The sequence below is a fragment of the Zootoca vivipara genome, chromosome 5 (assembly GCF_963506605.1).
Source record: "Zootoca vivipara chromosome 5, rZooViv1.1, whole genome shotgun sequence".
Taxonomy (NCBI): domain Eukaryota; kingdom Metazoa; phylum Chordata; class Lepidosauria; order Squamata; family Lacertidae; genus Zootoca; species Zootoca vivipara.
In genome coordinates this window covers 93,476,655-93,503,943 of record NC_083280.1, presented here as the reverse complement: position 1 = coordinate 93,503,943, position 27,289 = coordinate 93,476,655, and the positions used below count along the sequence as shown (strand labels likewise).

The window sequence follows — 27,289 nt, the reverse complement described above, 5'->3', positions numbered from 1 at the left end:
CGAATGACCCAGTGCAGCATGTGAAAGATGTCAGAGAGGTGTTGCAACGCCTGAAGGAGAACCACCTGTATGTGAAGCTGGAGAAGTGCAAGTTTCACACCAAAGAGGTGGACTTCCTGGGCTACAAGCTGTCAGACAAGGGGCTGGCGATGGACAAGGACAAGGTGCAGGCCATCCTGGACTGGCACAGCCCCAGGACGCGCAAAGATGCCCAACGCCTACTAGGCTTCGCTAACTTCTACAGGAAGTTCATCAAGAACTTCTCTCGCGTTACGGCTCCCATCACGGACTGCCTGAGAGGCAAGCAGAAGTTCAAGTGGACACCAGAGGCGCAAGCAGCGTTCGAAAGCCTCAAGAGAGTGTTCGCCTCAGACCAAAACCTGTTCCATGTGGTGCAGGACGCGCCCCTACGCATTGAGACAGATGCTTCTGAAAAAGCTGTGGGCGCAATTTTGTTGCAACTGGACGCCAACAGGGAGTGGAGACCCTGTGCCTTCTTCTCCAGGAAGCTGACACAGCCTGAACGCAACTACACAGTGTTTGATAGGGAACTTCTTGCGATCTACGCTGCGTTCCAGCACTGGCGACACTTCCTGGTGGGCGCGAAGCACCCCATCCAGGTGTGCACAGACCACAAGAACCTGGAGTTCTGGAGAACTGCCAGGGTGCTCAACCAGCGGCAGATACGGTGGGCAGAGTTCTTCTCGAACTTCAACTTCTCCATCCACTACATCCCGGGGGAGCAGAATGTCAGGGCGGATGCCCTCTCCCGCAAGCCAGAGTACATGGAGGAGGAGGCGCCACCAGCCCCAAGGCACATTTTCCCCCCGTCGGCATGGTCCTGCGGAGCAGCTGTGGTGAGCGAGGCAGAACTCACAGCACTGACGGCAGCGGATGAATTTGCCAACCGCATCTTCAGAGAACTGAGAGGGGGGAGGGAGCAGGCAAAAGACTTTGCAGAACGCAGAGGGCTGCTTTTCTACAAGGGTGCGCTGTACCTACCCACCACCCAGCTTCGACGTACGGTCCTCAAGCAGATGCACGACAACCCTACAGCGGGGCATTTTGGAAGGGACAAAACCGCTCACCTAGTCATGAGACACTTCTGGTGGCCAGGGGTGCGGGAAGATGTTCGAGACTATGTAAGGGGCTGTACCACCTGCCAGCGGGCGAAGGTGGTCAGAGCAGCGCCACCAGGGTTGCTGGAGCCCTTAGCCACACCACACAGGCCGTGGGAAGTGGTGTCCATGGACTTCATCACAGATCTGCCTTCGTCCAGGGGTAAGACTGCAGTGTTGGTGGTGGTGGACCTTATGTCCAAAATGTGTCACTTTATACCGTGTGCCAGGGCAGTCTCGGCAGAAGAGACAGCCAAACTGTTTGTTGATCACATTTTCAGACTGCATGGATTACCTTTAAGGGTTATTTCGGATCGTGGCCGCCAATTTGTTTCCAGGTTCTGGCGGCGGCTCATGAACCTCCTGCAGGTGGAGGTCAGCTTGTCGACGGCTAGACACCCGCAGACCAACGGACAAGCGGAGAGGGTCAACGCCATTCTGCAGCAGTACCTGAGATGCTACGTCAGCCAGCGGCAAACGGACTGGGTGGATCGCTTGCCACTAGCAGAATTTGCCTACAACAATGCAGTGCACGTCTCCACAGGGGTGTCGCCCTTTAAGGCCAATTACGGGCGCGACCTCAGATCTTTCCCAGAGAGGGAGAGGGAGGAGGAGGAGGAGGAGGGCCCACAGGCTGAGGATTGGGCAGAGGAACTGGAGACGGTGCACCAGCAGCTCAGAGAACACTTGGAGAGGGCCAAGGAAGCGTACAAAAAGGGGGCAGATCGCCACAGGCGACAAGGGGAGGTCATCAGGGTGGGGGACAAGGTGTGGTTGTCCTCGGAGGGCCTTCCCACCAGAGGGAGGTGCAAAAAGCTGGCACCCAAAAGGCTGGGCCCCTTCACGGTCACGCAACAGGTAAACCCGGTGGCATACAGGCTGGCACTGCCAGAGGACATGAGGGTGCATCCAGTGTTTCATAGATCGCTGCTGTCGCCGTACAGGGAAAGCAGCAGGCTCCGAGACAGAGAACAAACCCCCGAGGGAGGGGGGGAGAGGGAAGGCAGGGAGCAACTCAATGAGGCCACGGCCATCCTGGATTCAAGGTGGGGGGTGGGGGGACTGGAGTACCTCATGGCATGGGAGGATGCTCCACCGTCCCAGAATGAATGGGTCCCAGCCACTCAGATACAGGAGGAATTCTTGGTGGAAGAATTTCACGCCCTCTTTCCCCACAGACCCAAGCCCTGGCACATGGAAAGGGAGGGGGAGGAGGAGGAGGCACGGGAGAGCAGCTCACCATGGCGCTGGGAAGCGGAGTTTGAGGAACCAGAGGATGAGGTATGGGTGTCACCGAGATCCACCCAGTCAGAGGAAGGAGCAGATTGGCAGAACGTTTTTACCCCCACCAGCTCTGACGCCACGGACTTTTTGGGATTCCCGTCCGCACAGGCGGAAGGGGGGGGCTCGCAGGACTGGGGGGAGGTATTCACACCAACGGGCTCGGAGAGCACTGAGTTCTTAGGCTTCCAGTCGTCACCGACACATGGGGGGGGCCTGGGGAGGGGTGAAGGAGAGCTTGGGAGGGGGGTGGATGTGAGGGACAGGGGATATCGCGAAGTCCCTCCCCTCCTGAGTTCAAGCCCGTCCCCGAGCAAAGGGGAAAGCAGGGAGAGTTCCGATTCCAGTGGGGAAGCAGGAAGTCGTGTCCGAGGCTCAGGCAAGGTAGAGGAGCCAGGGTCCCAGGTGGGACAGGAAGGGGCAAGCAAGGGGGGAAGACCCATCCCTCCAACTCCAGAATTACGCAGGAAGAGGAGGGGCAAGAGGATGGGTCTGCCAAAGCTTTTGTGTTGGAGAAAGACGCGCCAAAAGCCATTAGGAGGTTCTGAAACCGACTGACAACATCGCTCCGTGTAAATAGCAATGACTTGAGCACTGTAAATACGCAGCACCAATAAAAGAATAAAATGCAGAGCTGCGTAGCGTCGTTACTCTGAAGTAGTCCACTCCGGCCACTGTGACAGGTACACTGATGCTGACTGGGCGGGTGATAATTCTGATTATAAATCCACAAGCGGGCATGTTTTTATGTATGGGGGCGGAGCTATTACATGGGGCAGTTATAAACAGAAATGTATAGCTTTATCGTCTACAGAATCGGAATATGTTGCGGCTACAGATGCGTGCAGAGAGATTTCCTGGCTGGACCAACTCCTAACAGACTTTGGCGTGGAGAGAAAGGAACCTATAAGCCTGCTGGAGGACAACCAAAGCTGTCTAAAGCTGGCGCAGAATGAGAAGTTCCTAGCACGCTCAAAACACATTGGGGTCAGGTACCACTACGTTCGCCAGATGATACAAGATGGACTTGTCGAACTGTCATACTGCTGCACTTCAGAGATGACAGCAGACATCCTGACAAAACCCCTGCCAAGACAGAGTTTCCAGAACCTGCGTGTCAAGCTGGGACTCTTGGGTGGTTGAATAAAGTTGCTTATGTTTTGTTTTGTATGTAATGAATGTTGTGAATTGCCTGAGAAGGGGTTTGTGGGATGGAACACTGGGGCAGACAAGTCACAACAGTTCCTAGAGTGTCCACTAACAGGAACTCACCTGGAGGGACACCTGACTACAGGTCAGTTCCTGTTCCCTCAGACATGCAAATGAGTTGGATTAGACAAAAGCCCTAGCCTGCAATCACTCTCTCTCTTAGCTACTTCCTCCCTCGATGAGGACACATCTTCAGAGAATCTCTAGTTAGCATGGTTCTCACTCTAGGCCTGCAGCCAAGAGTGAGACCAAATGGAGTCTTACTTTACTAAGTAGTCTCTAGATGTATATATACTTGTAACTTTTCTAAGCAAGCCTGCCTTTCTGAGATTATGCTGTAACTCAGGATGAAACTGTAAGTAAACTCTATCTTATTTTATAAACACTGTGTTGTGTATTTCTTTTAAGAGGGACAAAGGGGACCTTTGCCAGGAAGTGTAATATTGAACTATAAAGTGTAATATTGTTATAGAGATTCTAGCGAATCTAACACACATGCTTTGCTGCGCACAAAAGGGGAATGTCACTCTGCTGATATTGGAAGCTTGCTAACACAAGCTTGGATAGGATCTATCTAATAATATATCCTAATCCACATCCCTAACATTCCCATAGGATGGAGGAAAAGGGTATGGCTGATTTTTTAATAGACTCTACCATAGCTTGAATGATGTAATATCCAAATATTGTACAGACTCAGCTCGGACCTAAAGAGTAAGAAAATACACTCTGTAGGAGGATATCATTCTTCCATGTTTACATGGGAAAGTAGAGATGTCAAGGAAATAAACAACTACGGTATCTGACTTTTAGAAGACATCTGAAGGCAGCCCTGTTTAGGGAAATTTTTAATGTTTGAAGTTTTATTCTGTTTTTAATGTTCTGTTGAAAGCTGCCCAGAGTGAGTGGCTGGAGAAATCCAGCCAGATGGGCGGGGTAGAAATAAATTATTATTATTATTATTATTATTATTATTATTATTATTATTATTATTATTATTATTATCCTTGGTCTGTTCCAACAGGGCTCTTTAGATGTTCTTAGTGCAAGTGCAAGAGCTTTTGCCAATCTGCTCTCTGACTTACTTAGGGACTCTTATAAATCCAAATGGTTCCAACTCATACATAGCAAAATCAGATCTATTGGTATTGACTTGGAACTCTTTTGTAATTCAAGTGAGCAACATATTTATCGCAATATTCAAACCATATTAAGGGACATTGAAAAACAAAACATCGAATAAAATTGGCTCCCCCGAGTTCTATGGTTTAAATGCAACAGATAGCAAAGTCACTTGTATCTCAAAATTAATAATTCCAGTCCAACACATGACATTCATGTTAGCCCACCTGAATATTTCCCCCTTAGCTTTTGTCAAGGGGAGATATTCAAACATCCTCAGAAACGATAGACATTCTGGATGTTCTTTGAATGTGCCAGACACTGTACAACATATCCCTTGTACAACTAACTACGTAAACGTGTAAAAATCACGGCACAGTGAAAATATCAGATTCTATCTGTCTGACATTAACCTGTTAGATGAGTAACATGTAACATGTTACATGTAACAACAGAAGCTAACAAAATCGCTCTTGCTATTATAATATTTCTAAGAACAAAAGGCGCCCATTACATTCCGGTGGCATTAAAGCTTTATGAGGCGAAGGCACAGGCTCCACTACTCTATGGGGCTCAGCTATATGCCCCTTTCCAAGTTTAATCCAATTAGAAACAGTCCAGTCAAAGTTTATTAGTGCGGCTCTCCAAACACCTCCCTGTGTGTCAAATGCCATCTTACAGTTAGAAACAGGAATGATACGGGTGGAGGTAAAAATTTGGATACAAGTGTGCAATCTATGGCTGAAATTACACCACAATCCTCAGGGCCTGGTCCCGTTGATACTGAAAGAAAACTATTGTTCGCCATAGATTAGAGCCATTGAAAATAAGTTACAAATTATAGGCCTTCAATAAACCCACCTCATCTCCTGTAATTACAATATAGCCAAAAATATAGTCAAACAGAGAACAATTGACATTGAGAGGCAGAATGATTTAAATAAAGTTCCATCTTTCCCAATAACAGAAGACCGAAGATATCTGTTGCTTCCAGCTGATTATCTAACCCATTTAGAGATACCATCACACAGAAGAGCGTTTACTCTGGCCAGGTTTCATATACTGCCGTCGGCGGTTCTATATGGGAAGTTTAGACAAGTTCCCCAAGAAGACAGACTCTGTCCGTGCAGTTCTGGAGAAATAGAGACCACCACCCATGTATTTTTCCGTTGCTCCTTTTACAGAGACCTCCGAAATGAATCCACCCTAAAGATATTTGACGAGTTACCTGGACAATCTGAAAATTGCAAATTAAATGGCTCCTTTCAGACTCCAATCCAAAGGTCACCGCTACGGTGGCAAGATTCTGTGCAAACGCTATCAAAATTCGGTGGGCCTACACAGGAAGTACTTAAATTAACTCCTGAATAGAGCCAGACAGATTCCATGCAAATTTATAGCGCAAAGTAAATAATCAATTAAAAAAATCAAAGGTTGATTGATCCCTTTTAGTTAAGTTATTTTAGTTTATTTTAAAAAGTTTTCTTTTAAAAATATTTTAAACATGTAATGATGTAATGTAAATTACTGTGCTGGTCGGTGACCGTAACAAAGATTTATCTATCTATCTTGGTTTGGGACTGGCTATTACAGAGAAGAGGGAGCATGAGTGCAGCAAAACACAGTTTGTGACCAGGGGTCTCGCTCACCCCTCAGTCAGACACTCTGCACTGCTCCTGAAATTCCTACCCACCCTTTACAACCTTATCGAGAGTTTTGTTGGGGTTTTTATTATTTCATTTTTAATCCTTACAAAAGAATGGGGGAAATCCTTCCATTTTGCAATAAATAAATTCTTCGTGGCTTAATGACACTACTTTTCCTTTTCCCGCTCAACCCCAAATGATTCACTTTGCAGACCTGACTCCTGCGGATTCGAACATGTATTTGTTGGGGAAACTAAGCGAGGTAAAGAGATCCTGGGACTGCACAACTGGGTGCAGTTTTACCTTCAAGAAAAACTTCGGCACATTGACTACAAGGGCTATGTAGCCAGGAAGAAAAAAAGCAGGGTAAGAAACCTCTCTCTCTCTCTCTCTCTCTCTCTCTCTCTCTCTCTCTCTCTCTCTCTCTCTCTCTCTCGTGTGTGTGTGTGTGTGTGTGTGTGTGTGTGTATTATACACAACACATTCTGCAACTGTTTATGTGCACAAATCTACACCTGGGTTAGCAAATAAGCAACACGGGTAGGACTTGATATTGGAAGAGTACTTTAAAAACCCCAGAGCGTCTTCAGGTAGAAGCCTGCTAAGCATCTTGCTCAGGGCAGTCTCGAGCAGGTCGGGCACCCTGGCGCTGAGGCACGGAGATCGCTCCAGCGCCCCCGCCCTCGCAGTGCGCAGCATGGCTTCTGTGCAGCTTTGCCGCGCAGCGCCCCGCCTGCCGGCCCGGTGCCCTGGCTCTCCGCACCACCGGGACTATACCTAGAGCCGGCCCTGATCTTGCTTCTGATTTCTCTTGGTTTGTACTTGCATCAGATTCCTCTGTCTTTCATTTAATATCCACCCTGCTCTTCCTCCCAAAGGAGCCCAGGGTGGCAAGCGACAAGAAAGAAAAACATCTGGGGTGGAATTCAATGGAGAACAATTTCCAATCCCCTTGCGTGCCCCCCTAATCCTATTCTGGGATTCCCCAACCCTTCAAAGCAGATTTAGGGGACACATCGGTAGAAGGAGAGGAGGGCGAATTCCCACTGCACAAGCAAACGCAACCACTTAGTTCAACTCCACCCCTTCTCAACAATTCCAGGACAGATGCAGACTGGGAAAGATTCCAGCTTAAAAGCCTTATTGAAAGAAGAGCCTTCTGTGGGTGCAAGTGCCAATTGCCTGGACTCAGGACGGAGCCAGCGACCCACAGCTGCTCCATCTTGCCAGGACTCACGAGTCCATTTATCGGCCCTCATCCAAGCCCAGATCCAGGGCTTGCACCTCCTAAGTGGATTTTAGACATGATGCATTACATTTACATCTGTTTCCCCCCAATTCCACCCCCCCACACAACCAATGGCTTCACTTCATCTGAGCATTTGGGGAGATGGGCTTTGCTGCCATGCTCAGCTGGGAAAGTGCCAGCAACCCCCCCCCCCCACTTTCCACAGTGCAACATCGTCTGCTCCCTTCCCCCACCCCAGCAACTCCATTGGTTTGATTCAGTCATAATTTAAAAGGCGTATCTGTTCTAATGCGTTGTGTGTTTGCCTTCAGCCGGATGAGGACGACCAGGTTTTAAGCCTTCAGTTCAGCTGGAAGGAGCTCGTGAAGCCCGTGGGAAGCAGCTTCATTGGCGTCAGCCCCGAGTTCGAGTTTGCCCTTTATACTGTGGTTTTTCTGCAAGCAAATGAAAGAGTGACGCGCCAGAGGGTGAGAATAGAGGAATACGAACTGGAGATTGTCGTTTACCGACATGGGCAGCACATAGGAACAGCCTATCCCGTCCTCCTCAGCAGCAACAATGAAGATTTGTAGGGATGACCTCAATTTTGAAGAGAAAATGATTTTTAAATTGCCATGTGAGATTTTAAAGGTGTTTTCGCTTCATTGTATGTTATATTTAGAATGGTATGTAAAAAAATACAGCTTTTTTTTTTTACCTCAGGGGTATTTTTATCTGTCTCTTTAGGATTTCAAAACTTTGCCTGTGTGAGGAATTTGCACTGAAACGAGACCTATGGTTCACTATTTCAAAACTACGTGTTTCCTGACCTTCTGTTTTCCTCCTCTAGCCCTTAGGCAAAAGCTCTCTTGCCTAATCTCTCCCTTCTCTGGCTGCACAGCTTCTCATGCCCCCTGGCCTCTGGGGAATTTCCCCATCACTTGCCCCCCCCCAATTATTTACAAAAAGATCTGCTCCCTCAGTTGAGTGTTGCTGAATTGCCTCATGAATCCCAGTCTTCAGAAAAGCTGCTCGGTTCATAGTCCTGTTAACGCCACTTTGTATGACGAGGAAAGCAGTGTTTGAAAACACAAGGCATCTCCCACTGCATTTTATACCATTTTCCTGAAGTTTCCCTAACTGTTATTTTGCACGTTACATGTGAGCTTGCACATGACATAAAAGCCACTTCTGGAATGTAATGGACTATAGTGCGAGTGGCCATTTCCCTATTAGCTTTGCACTGCAATTTTCCCTCCTTTTCCAGGCGTTCACACCACAGGCTGTGAGGCGGCACACTGGGGGTGCACTATTTCAAGCCTCACACCTTTTTTCATAGAAAAGATAAAACCTGCAAGGACAGCGGGATGTAAAGTCAGAGGGACAGCATGAAGGAATGATGTGTGCGAATGGCATTTAGTTCTGTGGCCTTTCCATACCTGCCAAGTTCCGGCCTGAAAAAAAAGGGACTGGCCCGGAAGTAGCAGACCGGAAGTAGCGCTGCCGCCATTTTGGAACTGGGCAAAGCAGCATCAAAAGTCGCTTCTGAGCATGCTCCGCCCTGTTCCAAAATGGCCACCGCGCAAGAATAAACCGGGAAAAAACAAAAAATCTGGTTTTTTGGCTGGGGACAGCCGGAAAAACAGGGGTTTCCCGGGGAATACGGGAGACTTGGCAGCTATGGGCCTTTCTCCAAAACAAGGAAGCATCAAGAAACAAGTCTGATATCAACCAAATACTTCCAGGGCCTGGTTGGTGGGAAAGCAGCGGGAGCTGATGGACTTTTATCTTATAAACTAAAACAAACAAACAAACAAAAACTCAATTCCATCCATGAAACCATCTGAAAAACTCTATTATAAAATGGTTTTGGACATTCTTTTTTTATTCTGAACTAAATGCTACAGCACAATTCTGCACAGTTCTTTGGTTAATTATATCAACCAACCCTAAAGGAAGAGGTAATTGTTATTGGGGAGCAAATAGGGATTAGCAGCTGAGTCAATAAGGCAAAGCTGGTTCTGATGACTTTCCTGCTGAAAGGGGGGGGGGAATTGGTATGCAATATTATTACAATGAAGTGCTTGAGAAAGAGACCTTGGCAGCCTGAAATGAATGCAGCAAGCATTTCAGACATCTTAACATGAGACCAGGACTGCTTAGAAACACCGTTCTTTCTCCAATTAAGATTGGCACAAAACATTATATTCAAGGCCCCGGCTAATGGACTATCTACCTTGTGTTACCTCAAACCAATGGCTTCAAGTTACAAGAAAGGAGATTCCGACTCAACATCAGGAAGAAATTTCTGACAGTGAGAGCTGATTGACAGTTTAGCGGACTCCCTCGGAAGGTTGTGGACCGTGTCATGGAATGCTATCATTGAGATTCCTGCATTGCCTCAATGTCCCTTCCAACTCTACACTTCTGTGATTCTTCCAAGATATTCTATTCCACCACACAGGAGTCAGCTTGCATTCCATAACTGCTGAGCACATTTAGTCTTCATCACACTCCTCCTTTTTTTTTTTTGGAGGGGGGTGTTTCTCCTTAGTCTCTCCCCCCCCCCCCAGTTTTATACTTCTGCCATCATTAAGGCTCCTGCTCATTCCATGCAGGCAGGCACCTCAAACTGAAATTATTTCACCTGTAAACCAATTGTCGCACTTCACAGATGCTTCTCCATTTCTTGTGCTACAGTTACTGACGTATTTGCCAGCTGCTGCAGCAGGAGTATTTAGTAGTGGGAAAGGAATCCGAAACTAGATATTTTAAATATTTATTAGCCAGACTGGATTAAACAGCCTTTATACAACACAATTTGCATAAGTTTTCAAGATACGTCCTGTATACAATCACAAAACTATGACATGGATTTTATACACAGAGTGAAAATCGAGACCGATTTACAAGCATTTCTTCCCCTCTTTATACAGTTTGTTAAGTTAGTTTTGTTCGCTCTGTTTTGTACAACTTTTGGAACAAATTTTTGTATCTTTCTTTTCTTGGAGGATTAGAAGGCGAAAAACAAAGAATAATTAATTATCCATTCAAGTGAAAAAGAAATTGTAATAAACCACCATTGACACATGCAACATTCACCATGGAAATATATTACATCTCCCCAAAGACTACTGATGGTGGCCGTTGCATTTTAAATTTTATGCCCGGGGTAGTTGTTCTTTCCAGTCACCCCCATCGCACCCTCTCAAATGCCAGGGATGCTGTACATTTTGTCTGGTAGGATGATGGCACCCATGCTTGTCAGCGACTGCTGAGAAACTGCACCAGCCACTTGACATCTATACAAGACACAGTTGACGTGGAGGGAGGGAGACATGCTTGGGACGCCAGGGGGAATTTGGAATCCAAACCTGGTTTGCTGCTCAATACAAAAATGCATATTTACAAATTAAGAAAACAGCTTTCTTCAGATCACCTAGTCCAAGTTCATGATATATATATATATATTATATTATATATAGCACATATTTTAAAACCCATTAGTGTGTTCATTATTTTGTCAAAGAATTAATCAGAGAAAACATCAAAATGCAACTGATGATTTAAAGAGAGAGTATCCAGATTTTATTATTTTAGTCTAACAGCATCTTCTAACTGACTCGGACGCGTGAAGAGCCTCCTTTATGTGATGCCAGTAGATCCTTCAGTTTCTTCACCACTGAGAATAATTTGATTATTTGGATTATTTCCCCATCACATATAGATATATGTATGTACATATACAGACACTCAAGGGGGGACTGTGGGCTCTTAGCAAGGGAAATAAAGCACTTGGTATAGTATCAGGCATGATTTAAATAAAAAGATAAAAAATATACTATTAACATCTGTATGAAATCTCCAGGAAACTAAATGCTAATTAAATAATTCTATATTGAGCATGTTAGCTTACATACAATATAAGAAGTGTTTACATTTTACTTCTTCGTCCTGACAGAAAGAAGCAATATCAGCTGGTTACCAGCTACTGTACTAACCCTCCCCATCCGGCTGCCCCAAACACTTATTAGGCATATAGAAAAGGAACTCAGTTTACAACGAGGTTCCTGGAAATGTCTCCCATGTGCACACCGTGAGGTGCACTAATTCTTCTTCTATGCGTTGAAAAGAGTGGTACAAGTTTAAGTGGTGGGGCGGTTAGTGGACACTAACAAATAAAAAGCAACAGCATTTATATTGCTCCTGGATACTATCCCTTTAAAGGATGATCATAACAATGAAACAGCTCAATGTTCATCACAGGAACTCACACACCTTGTTTGGATCCAGGGAAATAAAGCAAGATCGGGCCATCAATCACAAGAACGAAGGAGAGAAATGATCCCTTTCGAGGAACAACCTATCATTTGTTAAATACACACACATCCTGTGCTTTAGCTCATACTTCAGGCTTGTCCCCCCCCCTCTGTACAAGGCTTTTTGTACAACACAACTTATATCTCTAGCTTGGCAGACTTGTGGGCAATATCTAGATCTATATAGTAAATATCTATAGCTCTATAGTAAATAAAGCGCATTGTGCCATGGACAATCTATACCTTTAAAGAAACCCACAAGTGGAGAACATTCATCTATTCCAAGTTAAGAGGCCTGGCCACATTTAAGTGCTTCTGTCTGACAGAAGAAAGAAAGAAAGAAAGAAAGAAAGAAAGAAAGAAAGAAAGAAAGAAAGAATAAGATTCCCTGCCCCCCGCCCCCAACACACACACACACACACACACACACACACACACACACACACAGAGGAAAACAGATATGGTGAAGTATTCATACATTTTCACAAATACCCAAAGTCCCTGTGATTTTTTTCCCTTTAAAAAAATAATTGCCACAAGAAGGGTTTTTGTTGCCTTCGTTCATAAAAAGAAAACTGCATTTAAACGTGATTCATTGTTGCATAGAATGATTCCAGAACAACCCAGACATTTGGTCAAAAGGAACTTGGCACACTCGGCAGATGTCTTCAGTCTCTGGACTGATGCATATGTGGCTCGGGGAACGTCACACCCCCTTCACTAGTTCTTTGTGATATGCAGGATACAATGAAGAGGGATTCCAACCCTAGTGACCTTCAACATGTTGTTGGCTAACAGAACCTGCCTTTCCTCACAAGCACAAATTCCCACAAACATTCGCTGGTGCATTTGACTTGTAGAGAGCTTGGCTCCCAAGGCCTGGAGCACCATCGTCCCCCCTGGGACCTGATGCCTGGCGGCAGAAGAAGTTGCTGAACAAGGGGCACCTGAAGCCACAACAGCAACGCTGTGAATAAATAATGGCAAATAAATATCTGCTATTAACACAAAGCTGTTCCCTTGCTCCTCAATTTGTCATCCAATCCACAGAACAGCAATAGCAGTCTAGCTTTATCAATTAATAGTGATAATTAGAGGTTTACTAGCAAGCCTCCCACTTGGCGCTTGCTACTGCTGGAAATCTCCATGGCAACCGCTATAAGATCCGCCACCTTTGTCATAAATCTTAGCAAGAACACAATTGCCAGCCATTTGTGCAAAATTGCATATATCACTTTTTCTTTTTCTTTTCTAAAGAAAGACTTTGCTTAGCAATTGAAATTCGCTGTTTCAGAAAACACAAACTCAGGTGCCGTGAGATTTTTAAAATAAGGATAAGGGAGATGTGGTATTTAGTAGCAGGCAATTTCCACATGACACAGCACTTGGGGCAGGAGGACAGTGTGATTGCTCCAAAGAATTGGACTGAAATTGATATTTCTAGGAGACAGACGGATGAAATCTGAGTAAGAACACCTAATTATGTTCGTATGCTCTCCTTCCAATCATTACCTATTTTACAGTCGGGATAAAATGTGCGGGTATTTCTGGGATAGCTCCGTCAGTAGAGCATGAGACTCTTAATCTCAGGGTTGTGGGTTCGAGCCCAACTTTGGGCAGAAGTTTCCTGCATTGCAGGGGGTTGGACTCCGGGACCTTTGCGGTTCCTTCCAACGCCACAATTCTATGATTCCTCTGCACATACTTGCTGCTACTACTGTTTAACCATTTCCGCTTCAAGGAATAGTTTGGCATAGTGAAATTACATGCCCATTTTCCATTAAAATACTGTAATATAAAGCAAATCAACACAATAAGGGACTAATTGTGTTTCCATTTTTTTGTTGGAAGCCAACAGGGAAACCACCAACACAGTTTCATGCTCCATGCCTTTAAGAAAGCTTGTAGCCCATGGCAATGGATGCTGCCAAGTTAGAAATGGATATTCATTTTATACGCAGTATTTAACCTTACAAACCAAAGTCTGTCTTTCAATGATCTCTTTTGTGAGCAGAATGTTTGCAACTTCATGCAGATGAGAAGGAGCCTGTAGCACACGATCACATAAACAGCATCACTTGTTCTAACATGTGGACTATTTCATACAGTTGGAAACAGTGACTCCTTGAAGTTCACAAAGGCAAGACAAACAGATAGTGAAGCCACAATATTCACCTCAGTGCTCAAAAGCCCTTAGAACCAACGCCATTTTAGCAAAACTATGGAAAACAGTCATTCACAGTAGGCTGAATCGCATTCTCTTCTACACCACAAAAGCAATTTCTCTTTTCCTGACATGGTTCCAACTGCCCCCTTTACTCTTTTCCAAAATGACAACTATTCTTGTGCTTTCTGTACTTTACAGTCCGAGATGGTAATTCTCCAACATGGGAAAAGACAGAGATTACTATTCTCAATTTAAACGCCAACGCATATAATTAGCAAAGAAGAAGAAAAAATAACATGAAAGAGAAACATTGCCACCATTTAAATTAAAAACTAATTACCCCACCATTTGCCTCCTGGGGCATCATCTCACCACAGCAAATATATTCTTACATTAAGACCATGGATTTTCAGATAAGTCTTCAGATAAGGGAGAACTGGAAAGGCAGTTGCTTCAGGTAGTTTTGCATATCACGATCTCTTCGGCGATTGCACCATGAGCCAGACTGCTCTCGCAGAAAGATCCTGCCTCCAGCTGCAGCCAAATTCTCTGCATTAACACCTGCCTTCAACTGCATGGTGTTATTATTCCTCTTCAGATTCTAACTTCACAGAACCCACACATAAGTCTCCTTTTTCAAGCAGACTCATTTTAATTTCTGGGCTTAGGGTGGTTGGTTTATTAAGCTCTGCTGATTTGTTTTTTTAAAAAAACACAGCAAAACAAGTTGACTAGCCCTCATGAAAGTGTGCCAAACAGCCCAGAACTTTCTCCTCCTACTTCATATTCTGAAAGCCTAGCTAAACACAATATCAAAGTAGAGTCTTGGAATCCTACAAGCAGACTTTCCCAAGGCTTGATGGCCCAGGAAGAAATCTTTCCTCAATGTGTTTGTGTTGAGCTGACCAAAAGTTTGTGCCAGTTTACTATTCTTTTCCTGAGGTCCACTTTGTCAAGCCAGATATATGCCTCACCAATCAAGGTCTTCTTCATAAACTTTCCTCCGTTGGAAACAAGGAGTATCTGGGAAGAGAACAGAGGGTTGGACAGATATTCACCATTCTGGTAAAAAGATCTAAAGCCCTGGAACATGGCCCTGATCATGCTGCAGAAGGCGCTGTCTGTTCACTATGGGAACCAAGATCGTGTCACAAAATGTACCCAACGCTTTTTGTGGGACGATGAATGGCTTTGGACAAGTTGTCTGTGTCCCTGAGATCTCCTGACATGTTTCCATGTATAGGTTGTCCATATACATATAATTTATTGTTATACGTGTCTGTTCCAATGTCTATTATGATCGTATTGTATGTATGGCCACCTCTAGCTGAAATAAGTTGGGGGGGAGTGGAATTTGTTATGTTATATTTATGAGTTTGACATTTCCCCCCTCCTCACAAGAATGCTGTCCATGAGGTTAGGCTACACATTAGGCTAGCTAGGCTAGGCCCTAAGGAAGCCAGACTATCCCCCACCAGGGCCAGGGCTTTTTCAGTGATGGCTCCAACCTGGTGGAATGCTCTGTCCCACGAGACTAGGGCCCTGCAGGACTTGATCTCCTTCCGCAGGGCCTGTAAGACAGAGCTATTCTGCCTGGCCTTCAATCTGAATTAGCCTGATCCTCTATTCCCTTTTCCCTTTCCTTTTCTATGAAGAAACCCTTTCTGGGACCCCACATTTAAATCCTTATTCACACCCCTCATTGCTGGCCCTAGTAGGACCATCTTGGCCAGTTAGCCCTGGTTATCATTCAATGTCTACTGACTGGGTTTTTTTTTCTTTCCAAAAATGACCCCTGAATTTTTGAATTTTATTGATATTGATGCTGCATTTTATGTTGTATTCTATGCTGTTTTAAAGTCGCATTTAATCAATGTTTTATATTTGCTGTTAGCCGCCCTGAGCCCGGTTTTTAAACCAGGAAGGGCGGGGTATAAATATATTATTCTTATTATTATTAGGCTAGGATAGCCAAACCACCCAGAGACTGTCATGGCTGAGTGTGAACCTGAATTGCCAACACCCAAGAAAGAGGCCTCCATTAGGTGGCCACTGACTGAACATTTATGCTTCCTTGTTCCATTTTATGAGGAACATCCTGCCAAAGGCTTCAGTTTTGAAGATCATACAAATTTATTTATTCTCTCTGCAAATTCTGTTTTGATACTTAGAGCAGCCAAGAATCTTCTAAGTTGATGAAGTTCCAAGCTTGAAGAGCAAACACAACGACACTGGGAGACTGTTCATGTAACTCTCGCATTGTAACATTTAATTTGCTTTTCGGCAAATGGCAAATAATTAAGGTTAAGTAATTAAGTAAGTAAGTGAGAGAAGGTAAAGGTAAAGGGACCCCTGACCATTAGGTCCAGTCGTGACCGACTCTGGGGTTGCGCGCTCATCTCGCATTATTGGCTGAGGGAGCCGGCGTATAGCTTCCAGGTCATGTGGCCAGCATGACAAAGCCGCTTCTGGCAAACCAGAGCAGCACACGGAAACGCCGTTTACCTTCCCGCTGTAGCGGTTCCTATTTATCTACTTGCATTTTGACGTGCTTTCGAACTGCTAGGTTGGCAGGAGCTGGGACCAAGCAACGGGAGCTCACCCCGCCACAGGGATTCGAACCGCCGACCTTCTGATCAGCAAGCCCTAGGCTCAGTGGTTTAACCCACAGCGCCACCTGGGTCCCAAGTGAGAGAAAGGGAGCCTCAAATGTCCAATGCAGAAAGCATAACACTCAGTTTGCATTAAGATGGAGGCTTACCTGGAGAGAATGCCCAGTGGGACTCAAACTGAATCGAAATGTTTCGTTGAATGAAGGTTCTCGGTCATGCCTGCATACTCTTGTTTTCTTCTTAATTACTCGCTTTTGAGTTGCAAGGTTGACAACGTACAGCTTCACATACAGATCTGTTCAAATAAGCAGTTCAGAACCCCATTAGGTGTCTTTGCTGCTAACTCACTTAGCATTAAATTAGTTAATGGCTATTTAAGATGAGGGGAACGTCTCGCTGCTGTTTCCCTCAGTATCAAAATGAGGTAATTCCAGGAGAGCTGATGAAGTGCTCTGAATCTCAGAGCCCTGAAAGCAAATTCTTTCTCAAGGAGTACAGAAATTCACTGAATGAAATAGTTTAGGAAATCTTTCATATAAGAGATGAAGCTGAGATAAAGAAAGCTGCTCATTATTTTTTTGGAAAATAAAATAAACCAGAGGTACTTCAACCAGAAACAGGCATTGACATATAATTATCCTATGCTATTTCAGTTCTTTTTAGATAACACTACCTTAGAAAGGAATAGCTTTCCTATCATAAAGAGGTTTGCCACTCTTGACTTGAAGCACTTAGTTTAGAGAGGACTGAGACTATAAATTTTGAATTCTGAGTCCCGTGATCATTACAGTCCAATTGCTTAGCAGATCCAAAAATGTAAAAAGCTAGATGGCTTCAGTAATTACACAGTAACAGGGCCTCTTGTCTGCTGTAGTTATCACCTCCCTCATCCCTTTCAGAAAAGGCTGAAACTCATGAATGACATTGTATACATTGCAGCAGCCTTTGGCTATAAGCAATAAACTTGATACCTACCTACCAACCAGTGTCAGGTAACATGATTTGCATGCAAACGATCTCAATTTCAGTCACCAGCATGCCCAGATTGGGCTGAGAAACATGCTTCTCTTAAATCAGGCATCCCCAAACTTCGGCCCTCCAGATGTTTTGGCCTACAGCTCCCATGATCCCTAGCTAAGAGGACCAGTGGTCAGGGATGATGGGAATTGTAGTCCCAAACACCTGGAGGGCCGAAGTTTGGGGATGCCTGCCTTAAATCCTGGAGAACCAGGCCGCCATTCAGCTCAGACCTGGGATGGGGAACTGCAGCTCTCCAGATGTTTTTGGACCACCCATGTTGGCTGGGACTGATGGGAGTCCAAACATATGGATAGCCACAGGATTCCCATCCCTGGTGCAGACAACACTGAGTCAGACGTACCAATGGCCTGACTTGATATTAGGCAGATTCCTATGGGAATGAAACATACATAGAAGCCACGCGCAATTGGTTGAGTTGTTTCAGAGCCTCTCGACAAAGCAACATCCCACGTTTTATACGTATGAGGCTTCTCAATAGCCGTTAGGGAGGAGGCTGGTGAGTCATTTACCAGTTTGCATTGTGTTGAGCACAAACACGTAGGTAAATGAAGCTCTTGCAAAGCACTCTTGGGAGGGAGCAATTTGTGCTGCGGGAAGAGACCTGCCAGACCTCCTTTCCCCAGGAGCAGCTCTCCTCACCACCGCCACACCTGCAGTGGTCCAGATCCATGTATGTGGCATTAACATGAGTCTCTGGGACTCTTCAAGGGGAAAAGGAATGGGAGGGGGGTTTCGGAGAAGAGCATTATGTACCTGCCTGCACCTTGCATCTTTGTCGCTGCACATCGCTCTCTCCTGAAGATGCCTGGTTAGGCAGAAAGACACCCCCCTTACATTTATTTATTTTTAGGAACACCCCCCCCCAACCATCTGTAGAGAAAACAAGAATGTATGAATGCTATAAGCCAGGCATCCCCAAACTTTGGCCCTCCAGATGTTTTGGACTACAATTCCCATCTTCCCAGACCACTGGTCCTGTTAGCTAGGGATCATGGGAGTTGTAGGCCAAAACATCTGGAGGGCCGCAGTTTGGGGATGCCTGTACTATAAGCAATGGATAAGATACATGTGTGTTGATAACTGAAAACAAAATTGAAATCTTGCCATCCTTATGTGTTTACAACGCATTTCAAAACATATTTTATGTATTAAAATGCTGGTATACAATTGATACCTGGTAAGTGATCTGGAGATTTAAACTTGTAGGTGATATTTCTGCACTGAAGGATCTCAACTATCAGTTGTTCCCCATCAGTCTTCATTTCCTTCTTTAAAGCAATCTTGATTTCACCCATCACCTGGGTTTTACCTGTAAAAGGGGGAGGGGTCAGATCAGCTACAGCAAAAGGTGCATGTAAGTATTCAACAAACCTAATACTTCCAAAACTTTCCAAACAATAATACAAATAATATAAACTCAAGCTAGCACAGGGTCTTTATAGTCGTTGTATAAATGAGCACAAGATGTGGCCATAATTATTTTAGGGCAGACTCGGGAATGACAGCAACTCCCCAGTTGGCTGAAAGGTACATTTCATTTCTTCATGCTTGGTAACTTGCCGAAGTGCATTTAACCTTATATTATTTTTTAGGAGGTGCATCTGCAAGAAACGGTAGTTTATTGTTGTGTTGGCATTTTGAAAACAAAATAGGGAAAAGGATGCTTGCCTGATCTCTAATGGGATGGAGTTCTGCAGAATTGGGCCCATGAAACTGAATGTGTGACACCTCATTAACACGAGTCATGCTTCTGACCCAGGGAGAACCACAAGCCCCTTCAGGTATCCTGGGCCTACCTAGACGTACACGTCTTCCTGTAAAATGACACTTAATTTTCACTTTGGGCGCTAGCGGCACCTTTGTGAACATAATTCAGTTTGGCATTTTAATTCCCTCATGAATTAAGCCTGCCATTGGAATTTCAGCAATGGGAAACTCCGGCAAAAACATTGGCTCAGTTGAGAAGCTTTTGCCGCACAGTAGAGACTATGTGGGAGTTCTGCTGCCAACTATATTATCTGCAATCAGGTGACTCACAAACCACATTTATCACACTGAGTGTAAATGGTAGGTAATCTAATTTCATTTCTTTTCCAGGAACCAATCTGACTTTGCTTCCAGTTCTGTAGAACACGGCATCCTTCTGGAGGCATACTATTTCCGGAATTCTGTTCCTGCCTGAAGCACTTCTATAAAGTTCTGTTATGGCACCATGGCTCATCCCTGTAACACCTGCGCCACAAAGTTCTGTAGGGTGCTATCTGGTCTCCCATGGGAGTTAGGCCACCTGGGGATTTGAAGTCTCATGTCACCATTGGTCACACCGAGCTCTGCTTCTCATGTACACCTGAGGCAAGTGAGACCATGGGGATTTTAAACAGGTATATCGGCGCTCTAGTGCAGGGGTCCCCAAACTACGGCCCCCAGGCCGGATGCGGCCCAATTGGCCTCCCAATCTGGCCTGCGACGACCCCTGCCGCCCGCTGCCGCCGCCCGCTCTTACGGCACGCGGCGCGGCGGCGATCTTCAAAATCGCAAAAAATCGCCGAAAATCCTTTGTGCGCATGCGTATGGGCCTCTCCCGACCCAGAAGAGGTCATTTCCGGTGCACTTCTGGGTCGGGGGAGGCCCATACGCATGCGCACAAGCGATTTTCAGCGATTTTTTTACGACCGCGTGCGTGGGCGCATGCGCATGGGCGCGCACTCCCCCGCCCTCCGGCCCGCTGCGCGCACACTCCCCTGCCCTCCGGCCCGCCGCGCGAAGCCCGGTAAGTCTGGGGACCCCTGCTCTAGTGGATTGGATGAGTACAATCCTGACAGAGGTGCTGTGGGTGGTTGGTTTCTCTGTGCAATGCAGCTAATTTTATTTATTTATTGCATTTAAAGGCAACCCTTTTCTCCAAAGAGCTCAAGGTGGTGTACGTGGTTCTCCTCCTCCTTTAATCCCCACAACAATCCTGCAAGGCAGGTTAGGATGAGAGACCATGGCTGGCTCAAGTTCACCCAGTGAAATTCATGACCACGTGGGGATTTGAAGCCTGGTCTCCCAAGTCAGACACTCTTATCCATTGAACCTACACAATTAGGTTTGGATTCCGGGGATTTAATACTAGAGCCCCAAAGTGCCTCCGGGACAAATCCTTCCTTCGTCTTTGACTTCTGTGGCAGCTGTGCTCCTTTCTTGGACAGTGCTATGCTGTGGTGATCTCCAAGTCATTGCAACACACAGCATGTAGGGCTGCTTCTGGAGTGTTTCAGAAACTGCAATTACTTCAGACCAGGGCTAGGCAACCTAAGGCCTATGGGCCACAAGCGGCCCACGGGGTCGTTTAACCGGCCCCTGAACCGAGCTGCCCACTCAGTGAGTCCCCATACACTGCGCTAAACCGGTGCAGTGTGGCACGGGTACTTGCTTCTGCGGTGCCGGAAGTTGTGTCTGCGCATGCTCAGACACCGGAAATCGCACCTGCGCAGACACAGATGCTGGAAATCGTGACTGCACAGACGCAGATGCCGGAAATTGCAGCTGCGTGCACTCACACACGTGCGCAATCTGGCCCACGGAGGGATCTCCATTGGAGTGAACCAGCCCAGGCAAGTTAAACCTTGCCGTCCCCTGCTTTAGACTATACCTTCCAGGCTGATAACGGGGAATGGGCATTGGCTTTCAACATCGACAGCAACTCCTAGGGACCGAGGCAGTTTTGGACACCACAAATTAATTTTTTTGAGAAGGTTGGTCCCCGTCATGTTGCCCCTCCCAAGAGAATCTGGCGCCTCTGGCTTTCAGTCTGTTTCCAAGCCTAATTCAAAGTGCTGGCATTTATTTTTATTTTCTTAATTGTATTAAATTTATATAAAACACAAGAAAACAATTAAAACAAGAACAACAAAACAATACCCCCCCCCTTCCCACAGACACATTTAAAGGCTGTAGAATATGACTCAGCCAAAGGCCTGGTTGAAGAGGAACATTTTCGCCTGGCACCTAAAGACATATAATGAAGGTGCCAGGTGAACCTTCCTGGGGAGAGCATTCCACCAACGGGGAGCCAAAGATTACGGCAACATATGTATTTAAATAGGTATTTCATCTCAGTGTACACATTTCTAACCAGGGTATATATTTTGCATTTAGAAATGTGAAATTTGAAGGATAACTATGTTTAAAATCTATGCATTTGTCTGGGAATAAAAATTAGGTTGGTTCAATTGAAAAGGCAGACAGAACAAAATTTCCCTCTTTCCTGAGTTGGAGCATATTATTTTCTCATTGTGAGTGCAGATCAGTATCTGCTAACAGTACAGCTGTTTTGGTGTCCTGGCATAAACTATAATTCGTCTCATAAATCTGAATAAACATTTAGCTATGTTGATGTCAACAGGAGTAGACTTTTCATTGAATTGGCAGGTACTTAATTAGTCTTGTTTCAACGCCCCGCCCCCCGATTACCGTCTCAACAGATTCGTCTAGGAAAGATTGCAAAACCTAAATGCAATTTTCATTTTGCCCACAGGGAGGAGAAAACTGACGCCACAAAACAATACTGCATAGTCAGAAATCACAAAAAAATAGCCGGCTCAATGTTCTTCCTGTATTTTGGATCTCTCTCTCCCCCCCCCCGATAAAACCCCATATTTTGAATTTTAATATCTTCTTCTTCTTTGGCGATCACTTGTAGCCGAGTAAGATTGTCTTCCATAAACATGATTTTAACAATGGGTCCGTAAGTGACTGTGGAGGCCAGTTCTCCATTTTGAAGTTGCTGCCTAGTTAAAGTATTGTGTGTGTGTTTAAATACAACCTTACAAAACAAAACAGAGCAGAACCTAGCACTTTATTTATTTAGGGAATGTAGCTCAGTGAGAGAGTCATGTATATGGTACCAGCTTCCTATGTAATAATTTGTCCTTCATTAAGTTCTAAGAAGTATCCCTATTTTTCTTTTTCTTTTAAATCTTGTTCAAAGCAACTTTTATACATTATGCTCCCGGAAACTGTTTTTCAAAGGGATCCGTTTTATTTTTATTTTATTTTATTTTACTTCTAAGAGCTGGTCCTCGACCGTAATAATTAATAAAAAAATAAAAAAATATCCCTATTTTCTCTTTGTGCTGAACATATGCTGTGGATGCGATCTAATTGTTACACTCAAAATGGTCGTGTGAATCGAGCAATACAAAGATACTTTGTGCCACACAACTTTGCTAAAATGTGCTGGATCTTTAAAAAACTGGAAATATTTCAATTTGATGGAGAAAAGGTATGATAAGTAATGCCTAAGGTCTTATCCACAAGTACCTTTCACCCTGCTCTTTCCAGGCAGATGTCTGGACTTTTAACGCTCTGTGTTCAAGCATTATTTTTGTCCTGAGCTTTCATGGCAAAAAGCCTGCTCTGTAAAGCAGAATCAGAGCAAAGGTCTATTCTGGTTTTCCGCAGGTGGACTTTTGCTCCGACTGAGCTGTAAAGAGCAGGTTTTCATGGGGAAAGCTCCAGAGCAACAAAAAAAAGGGTGCTTGATCATGAAACTTTAAATCACGGACTGTGCCTGGAAAGAGTGGAGGAAAGTTAAGTGAGGACAAGTCTTAAATTTTCTCTATCGTTCATTGGCAAATGCACATTTTGAAATTATACTCTGTATACATACTGACTTCAGGTCCCTCCAAAGTTCCCATAATCTGGTCAGTAAAAACCACTATGAAGTTGCTAACTTTTTACCTTTGCTGCCACATACATCCGGACAACATCATTACTGGCCCCAACAACATCCAACATACCATCTCAGGACTATTCAATTGCTCATCTTCTAACATTGTGTATGCCATCAAATGCCAACAGTGCCCTTCAACTCTCTATATTGGACAAACAGGCCAAACCCTACGCCAAAGGATAAATGGACATAAATCTGACATCAGGAACCATGAGACAGAGAAACCAGTAGGAGAACACTTCAATCTCCCAGGACATTCTATACAAGATCTCAAAGCAGCTGTTTTATTACAGAGAAATTTCAGGAACAGACAGGAAAGAGAAGTTGCTGAATTGGAACTCATTACCAAGCTTAAAACCATGGATCCACCTGGGATGAATAGAGACATCGGATTCTTATCTCATTATGCATGATCAAGCTTTCTTTAGCGCCTCAGCCCTTGCTCCCCCCCGGACTAATTGCAGTCATCAGCAGTCGTTAACAGCCATCCACAGGTTTACCACTCCCATCAGCCCATCACCCATTCCCACCCATCCCCCCCAACCCTCTGTATATATATAAGGGACTGACACTTCTGTTTCAAGTGTATCTGAAGAAGTGTGCATGCACACGAAAGCTCATACCAAAATAAAAACTTAGTTGGTCTTTAAGGTGCTACTGAACGAATTTTTTTATTTAACTTTTTACCCAAACTCATAATTCTTCTAAACCATGGGTAGGGAAACTAAGGCCCGGGGGCTGGATCTGGCCCAATTGCCTTCTAGATCCGGGCCACAGATGGTCCGGGAATCAGCGTGATTGTACATGAGTAGAACGTGTGCTTTTATTTAAAATGCATCACTGGGTTATTTGTGAGGCCTGCCTGTTTTTCTCTCTCTTCATGAGTAGAGTGTGTGCGTTTATTTAAAATGCATCTCTGGGTTATTTGTGGTGCATAGGAATTTGTTCATATTTCCCCCCAAAATATAGTCCCGCCCCCCACAAGGTCTGAGGGACAGTGGACAGACCCCCTGCTGAAAAAGTTTGCTGACCCCTGTTTTAAACCCATGCTTTTTTTAAACATCCAGCACAAAATGGCACCACTATTTTATATCTGTTCTGAGTGTTTGCCTTGAAAGAGCTACGATAGTTGCATTTCACGGGTTTTTATTGTGCTAAGGTATTGCTTTAAACCTGTAAAAAGCCAAAAAGAAACAGCTGGAGGACACTTGTAGTTGAATCCTATGATGGTAAATTTCATCCACCCATCCCTGTGTCATCTTCTGGGCACCCCCACCCTTATTTAGTACATCTATGACTGTAATGCATGCAGATACCAAAAATATGTTTGTTTTTAACTATATTGAAATATTGTAATAATTAATAAAATGAATTAATATGGTGGGGACAGGAGGGAATGGCTGGGAAGAAAACACTGGCATTCCCCCTTACTTGCCAGGCAACAGGCCTGGAGGTAGAAGCACCCTAGGCCAGGGGTCAGCAAACTTTTTCAGCAGGGGGCCGGTCCACTGTCCCGCAGACCTTGTGGGTGGGTGGGGGGCGGACTATATTTTGGGGAAAAAATGAACGAATTCCTATGCCCCACAAATAACCCAGAGATGCATTTTAAATAAAAGGACACATTCTACTCATGTAAAAACATGCTGATTCCCTGACCCTCTGCGGGCTGGATTTAGAAGGCGATTGGGCCGCATCCAGCCCCCGGGCCTTAGTTTGGGGACCCCTGCCCTAAGCATACCAGCTTGAAACCAGAGCATTGGTAATTCCATCATTAACAAGGATCTGCTAGTGTTGTGGCTCAAAACGCTCCCCAGTGCCTAAAAAAGCACCGTCCTCTCTATGAAACGTACAAACCCCTTTTCAGGTAGAGGGAAAGCAGGAGAGCAAGCACAGATTTCAAAATACACTGAATCTGTCTACCCGGATGCACAATGTCACACTTCATAATCACATCTGCCTAGAGAACCGCGCAGCAGCTTCAAATTTAGACCAGTCATTTACACCTTGAACAACATGTGAACTTTCTGAATGTATCTGTGTGCATGTGTGCGCGAACACAGAATAAAGTTAGGCTTCTATTTTTAAATAAATCACAGACCTGCAGATAAATCGATATTTTAATCCTTTCTATGCAATTAAATAAGTTTAAAATGTTTAGCCCAAGATACGTTATTGCTATCTGCTGCATCCCTGTGTGCCCAAGAGGGGATTAAAACTGTTCTGCAGTCCCTGCTACTGTTCAGAAATGAAAACAGTGGCAACAAAAAGCTCCTTTCAGAGACCATCCATTTTACTGTCAACTAGAAAGAAAGGAAGCTTGAGGGGAAAAGCTTTAAATATAACAGGAGCTGCATCAACAACTTAGCAAGGCATGAAAGCAGGATCTTGTCAGAAGCTGTTTCCACCGGGAGCAAGGAAGGGGGGGGGGAACATGTGGGGCTGGTTAGCCATGTTTCTTTACCTTTCAGTAAAGTGTCAAGGTGGACTCCAATTCCTAACATGGCTTATGTACACCGGAGGCAAAGGAATAGGGCACACTGTTCATATCAATCAACTTCTACAAAGGGGATGGGGGAGATAAATAGAATCATAGAATCATAGAATCATAGAATCATAGAGTTGGAAGAGACCACAAGGGCCATCCAGTCCAACCCCCTGCCAAGCAGGAAACACCATCAAAGCATTCCTGACAGATGGCTGTCAAGCCTCTGCTTAAAGACCTCCAAAGAAGGAGACTCCACCACACTCCTTGGCAGCAAATTCCACTGCCGAACAGCTCTTACTGTCAGGAAGTTCTTCCTAATGTTTAGGTGGAATTTTCTTTCTTGTAGTTTGAATCCGTTGCTCCGTGTCCGCTTCTCTGGAGCAGCAGAAAACAACCTTTCTCCCTCCTTTATATGACATCCTTTTATATATTTGAACATGGTTATCATATCACCCCTTAACCTTCTCTTCTCCAGGCTAAACATACCCAGCTCCCTAAGCCGTTCCTCATAAGGCATCGTTTCCAGGCCTTTGACCATTTTGGTTGCCCTCTTCTGGACACGTTCCAGCTTATCAGTATCCTTCTTGAACTGTGGTGCCCAGAACTGGACACAATACTCCAGGTGAGGTCTGACCAGAGCAGAATACAGTGGTACTATTACTTCCCTTGATCTAGATGCTATACTCCTATTGATGCAGCCCAGAATTGCATTGGCTTTTTTAGCTGCTGCATCACACTGCTGACTCATGTCAAGTTTGTGGTCAACCAAAACTCCTAGATCCTTTTCACATGTACTGCTCTCAAGCCAGGTGTCTCCCATCCTGTATCTGTGCCTTTCATTTTTTTTGCCCAAGTGTAGCACTTTACATTTCTCCTTGTTAAAATTCATCTTGTTTGCTTTGGCCCAGTTGTCTAATCTGTTAAGGTCATTCTGAAGTGTGATCCTGTCCTCTGGGGTGTTAGCCACCCCTCCCAACTTGGTGTCATCTGCAAACTTGCTCAGGATTCCCTCAAGCCCATCATCCAAGTCATTGATAAAGATGTTGAACAAGACTGGGCCCAAGACAGAACCCTGTGGCACCCCACTAGTCACTACTCTCCAGGATGAGGAGGAGCCATTGATGAGCACCCTTTGGGTTCGGTCAGTAATCCAGCTACAAATCCACTGAATGGTAGCATTGTCTAGCCCACATTTTACCAGCTTCTTTACAAGAATATCATGGGGCACCTTGTCAAAGGCCTTGCTGAAATCAAGATAGGCTACATCCACAGCGTTCCCTTCATCTACCAGGCTTGTAATTCTGTCAAAAAATGAGATCAGATTAGTCTGACATGACTTATTTTT

The 27,289-nt window shown here is 44.9% G+C and overlaps 2 protein-coding genes across 2 annotated transcripts in view; one reads left to right on the top strand and one right to left on the bottom strand.

The window, feature by feature from the left end:
* The first annotated feature begins 3,610 nt into the window (after positions 1-3,610).
* On the top strand, positions 3,611-8,326 carry LOC132592185 (poly(U)-specific endoribonuclease-A-like). Its single transcript, XM_060275142.1, has 3 exons — positions 3,611-3,693; positions 6,589-6,742; positions 7,937-8,326. Exons 1-3 carry the CDS (start codon positions 3,611-3,613, stop codon positions 8,195-8,197), a joined length of 498 nt encoding a protein of 165 aa, XP_060131125.1. The 3' UTR covers positions 8,198-8,326.
* Positions 8,327-13,635: 5,309 nt separating this feature from the next.
* The window catches only part of PCLO (piccolo presynaptic cytomatrix protein), a 230,630-nt gene continuing 216,976 nt past the window's right edge, over positions 13,636-27,289 (bottom strand). Inside the window, exons 23-25 of the mRNA XM_060275141.1 lie at positions 18,918-19,052; positions 16,852-16,997; positions 13,636-15,113 (exon numbers count right to left, since the gene is read on the bottom strand). Coding sequence (XP_060131124.1) covers positions 14,973-15,113; positions 16,852-16,997; positions 18,918-19,052 — 422 coding nt within the window. The 3' untranslated portion in view covers positions 13,636-14,972. The remainder of the gene's footprint in view (positions 15,114-16,851; positions 16,998-18,917; positions 19,053-27,289) is intronic.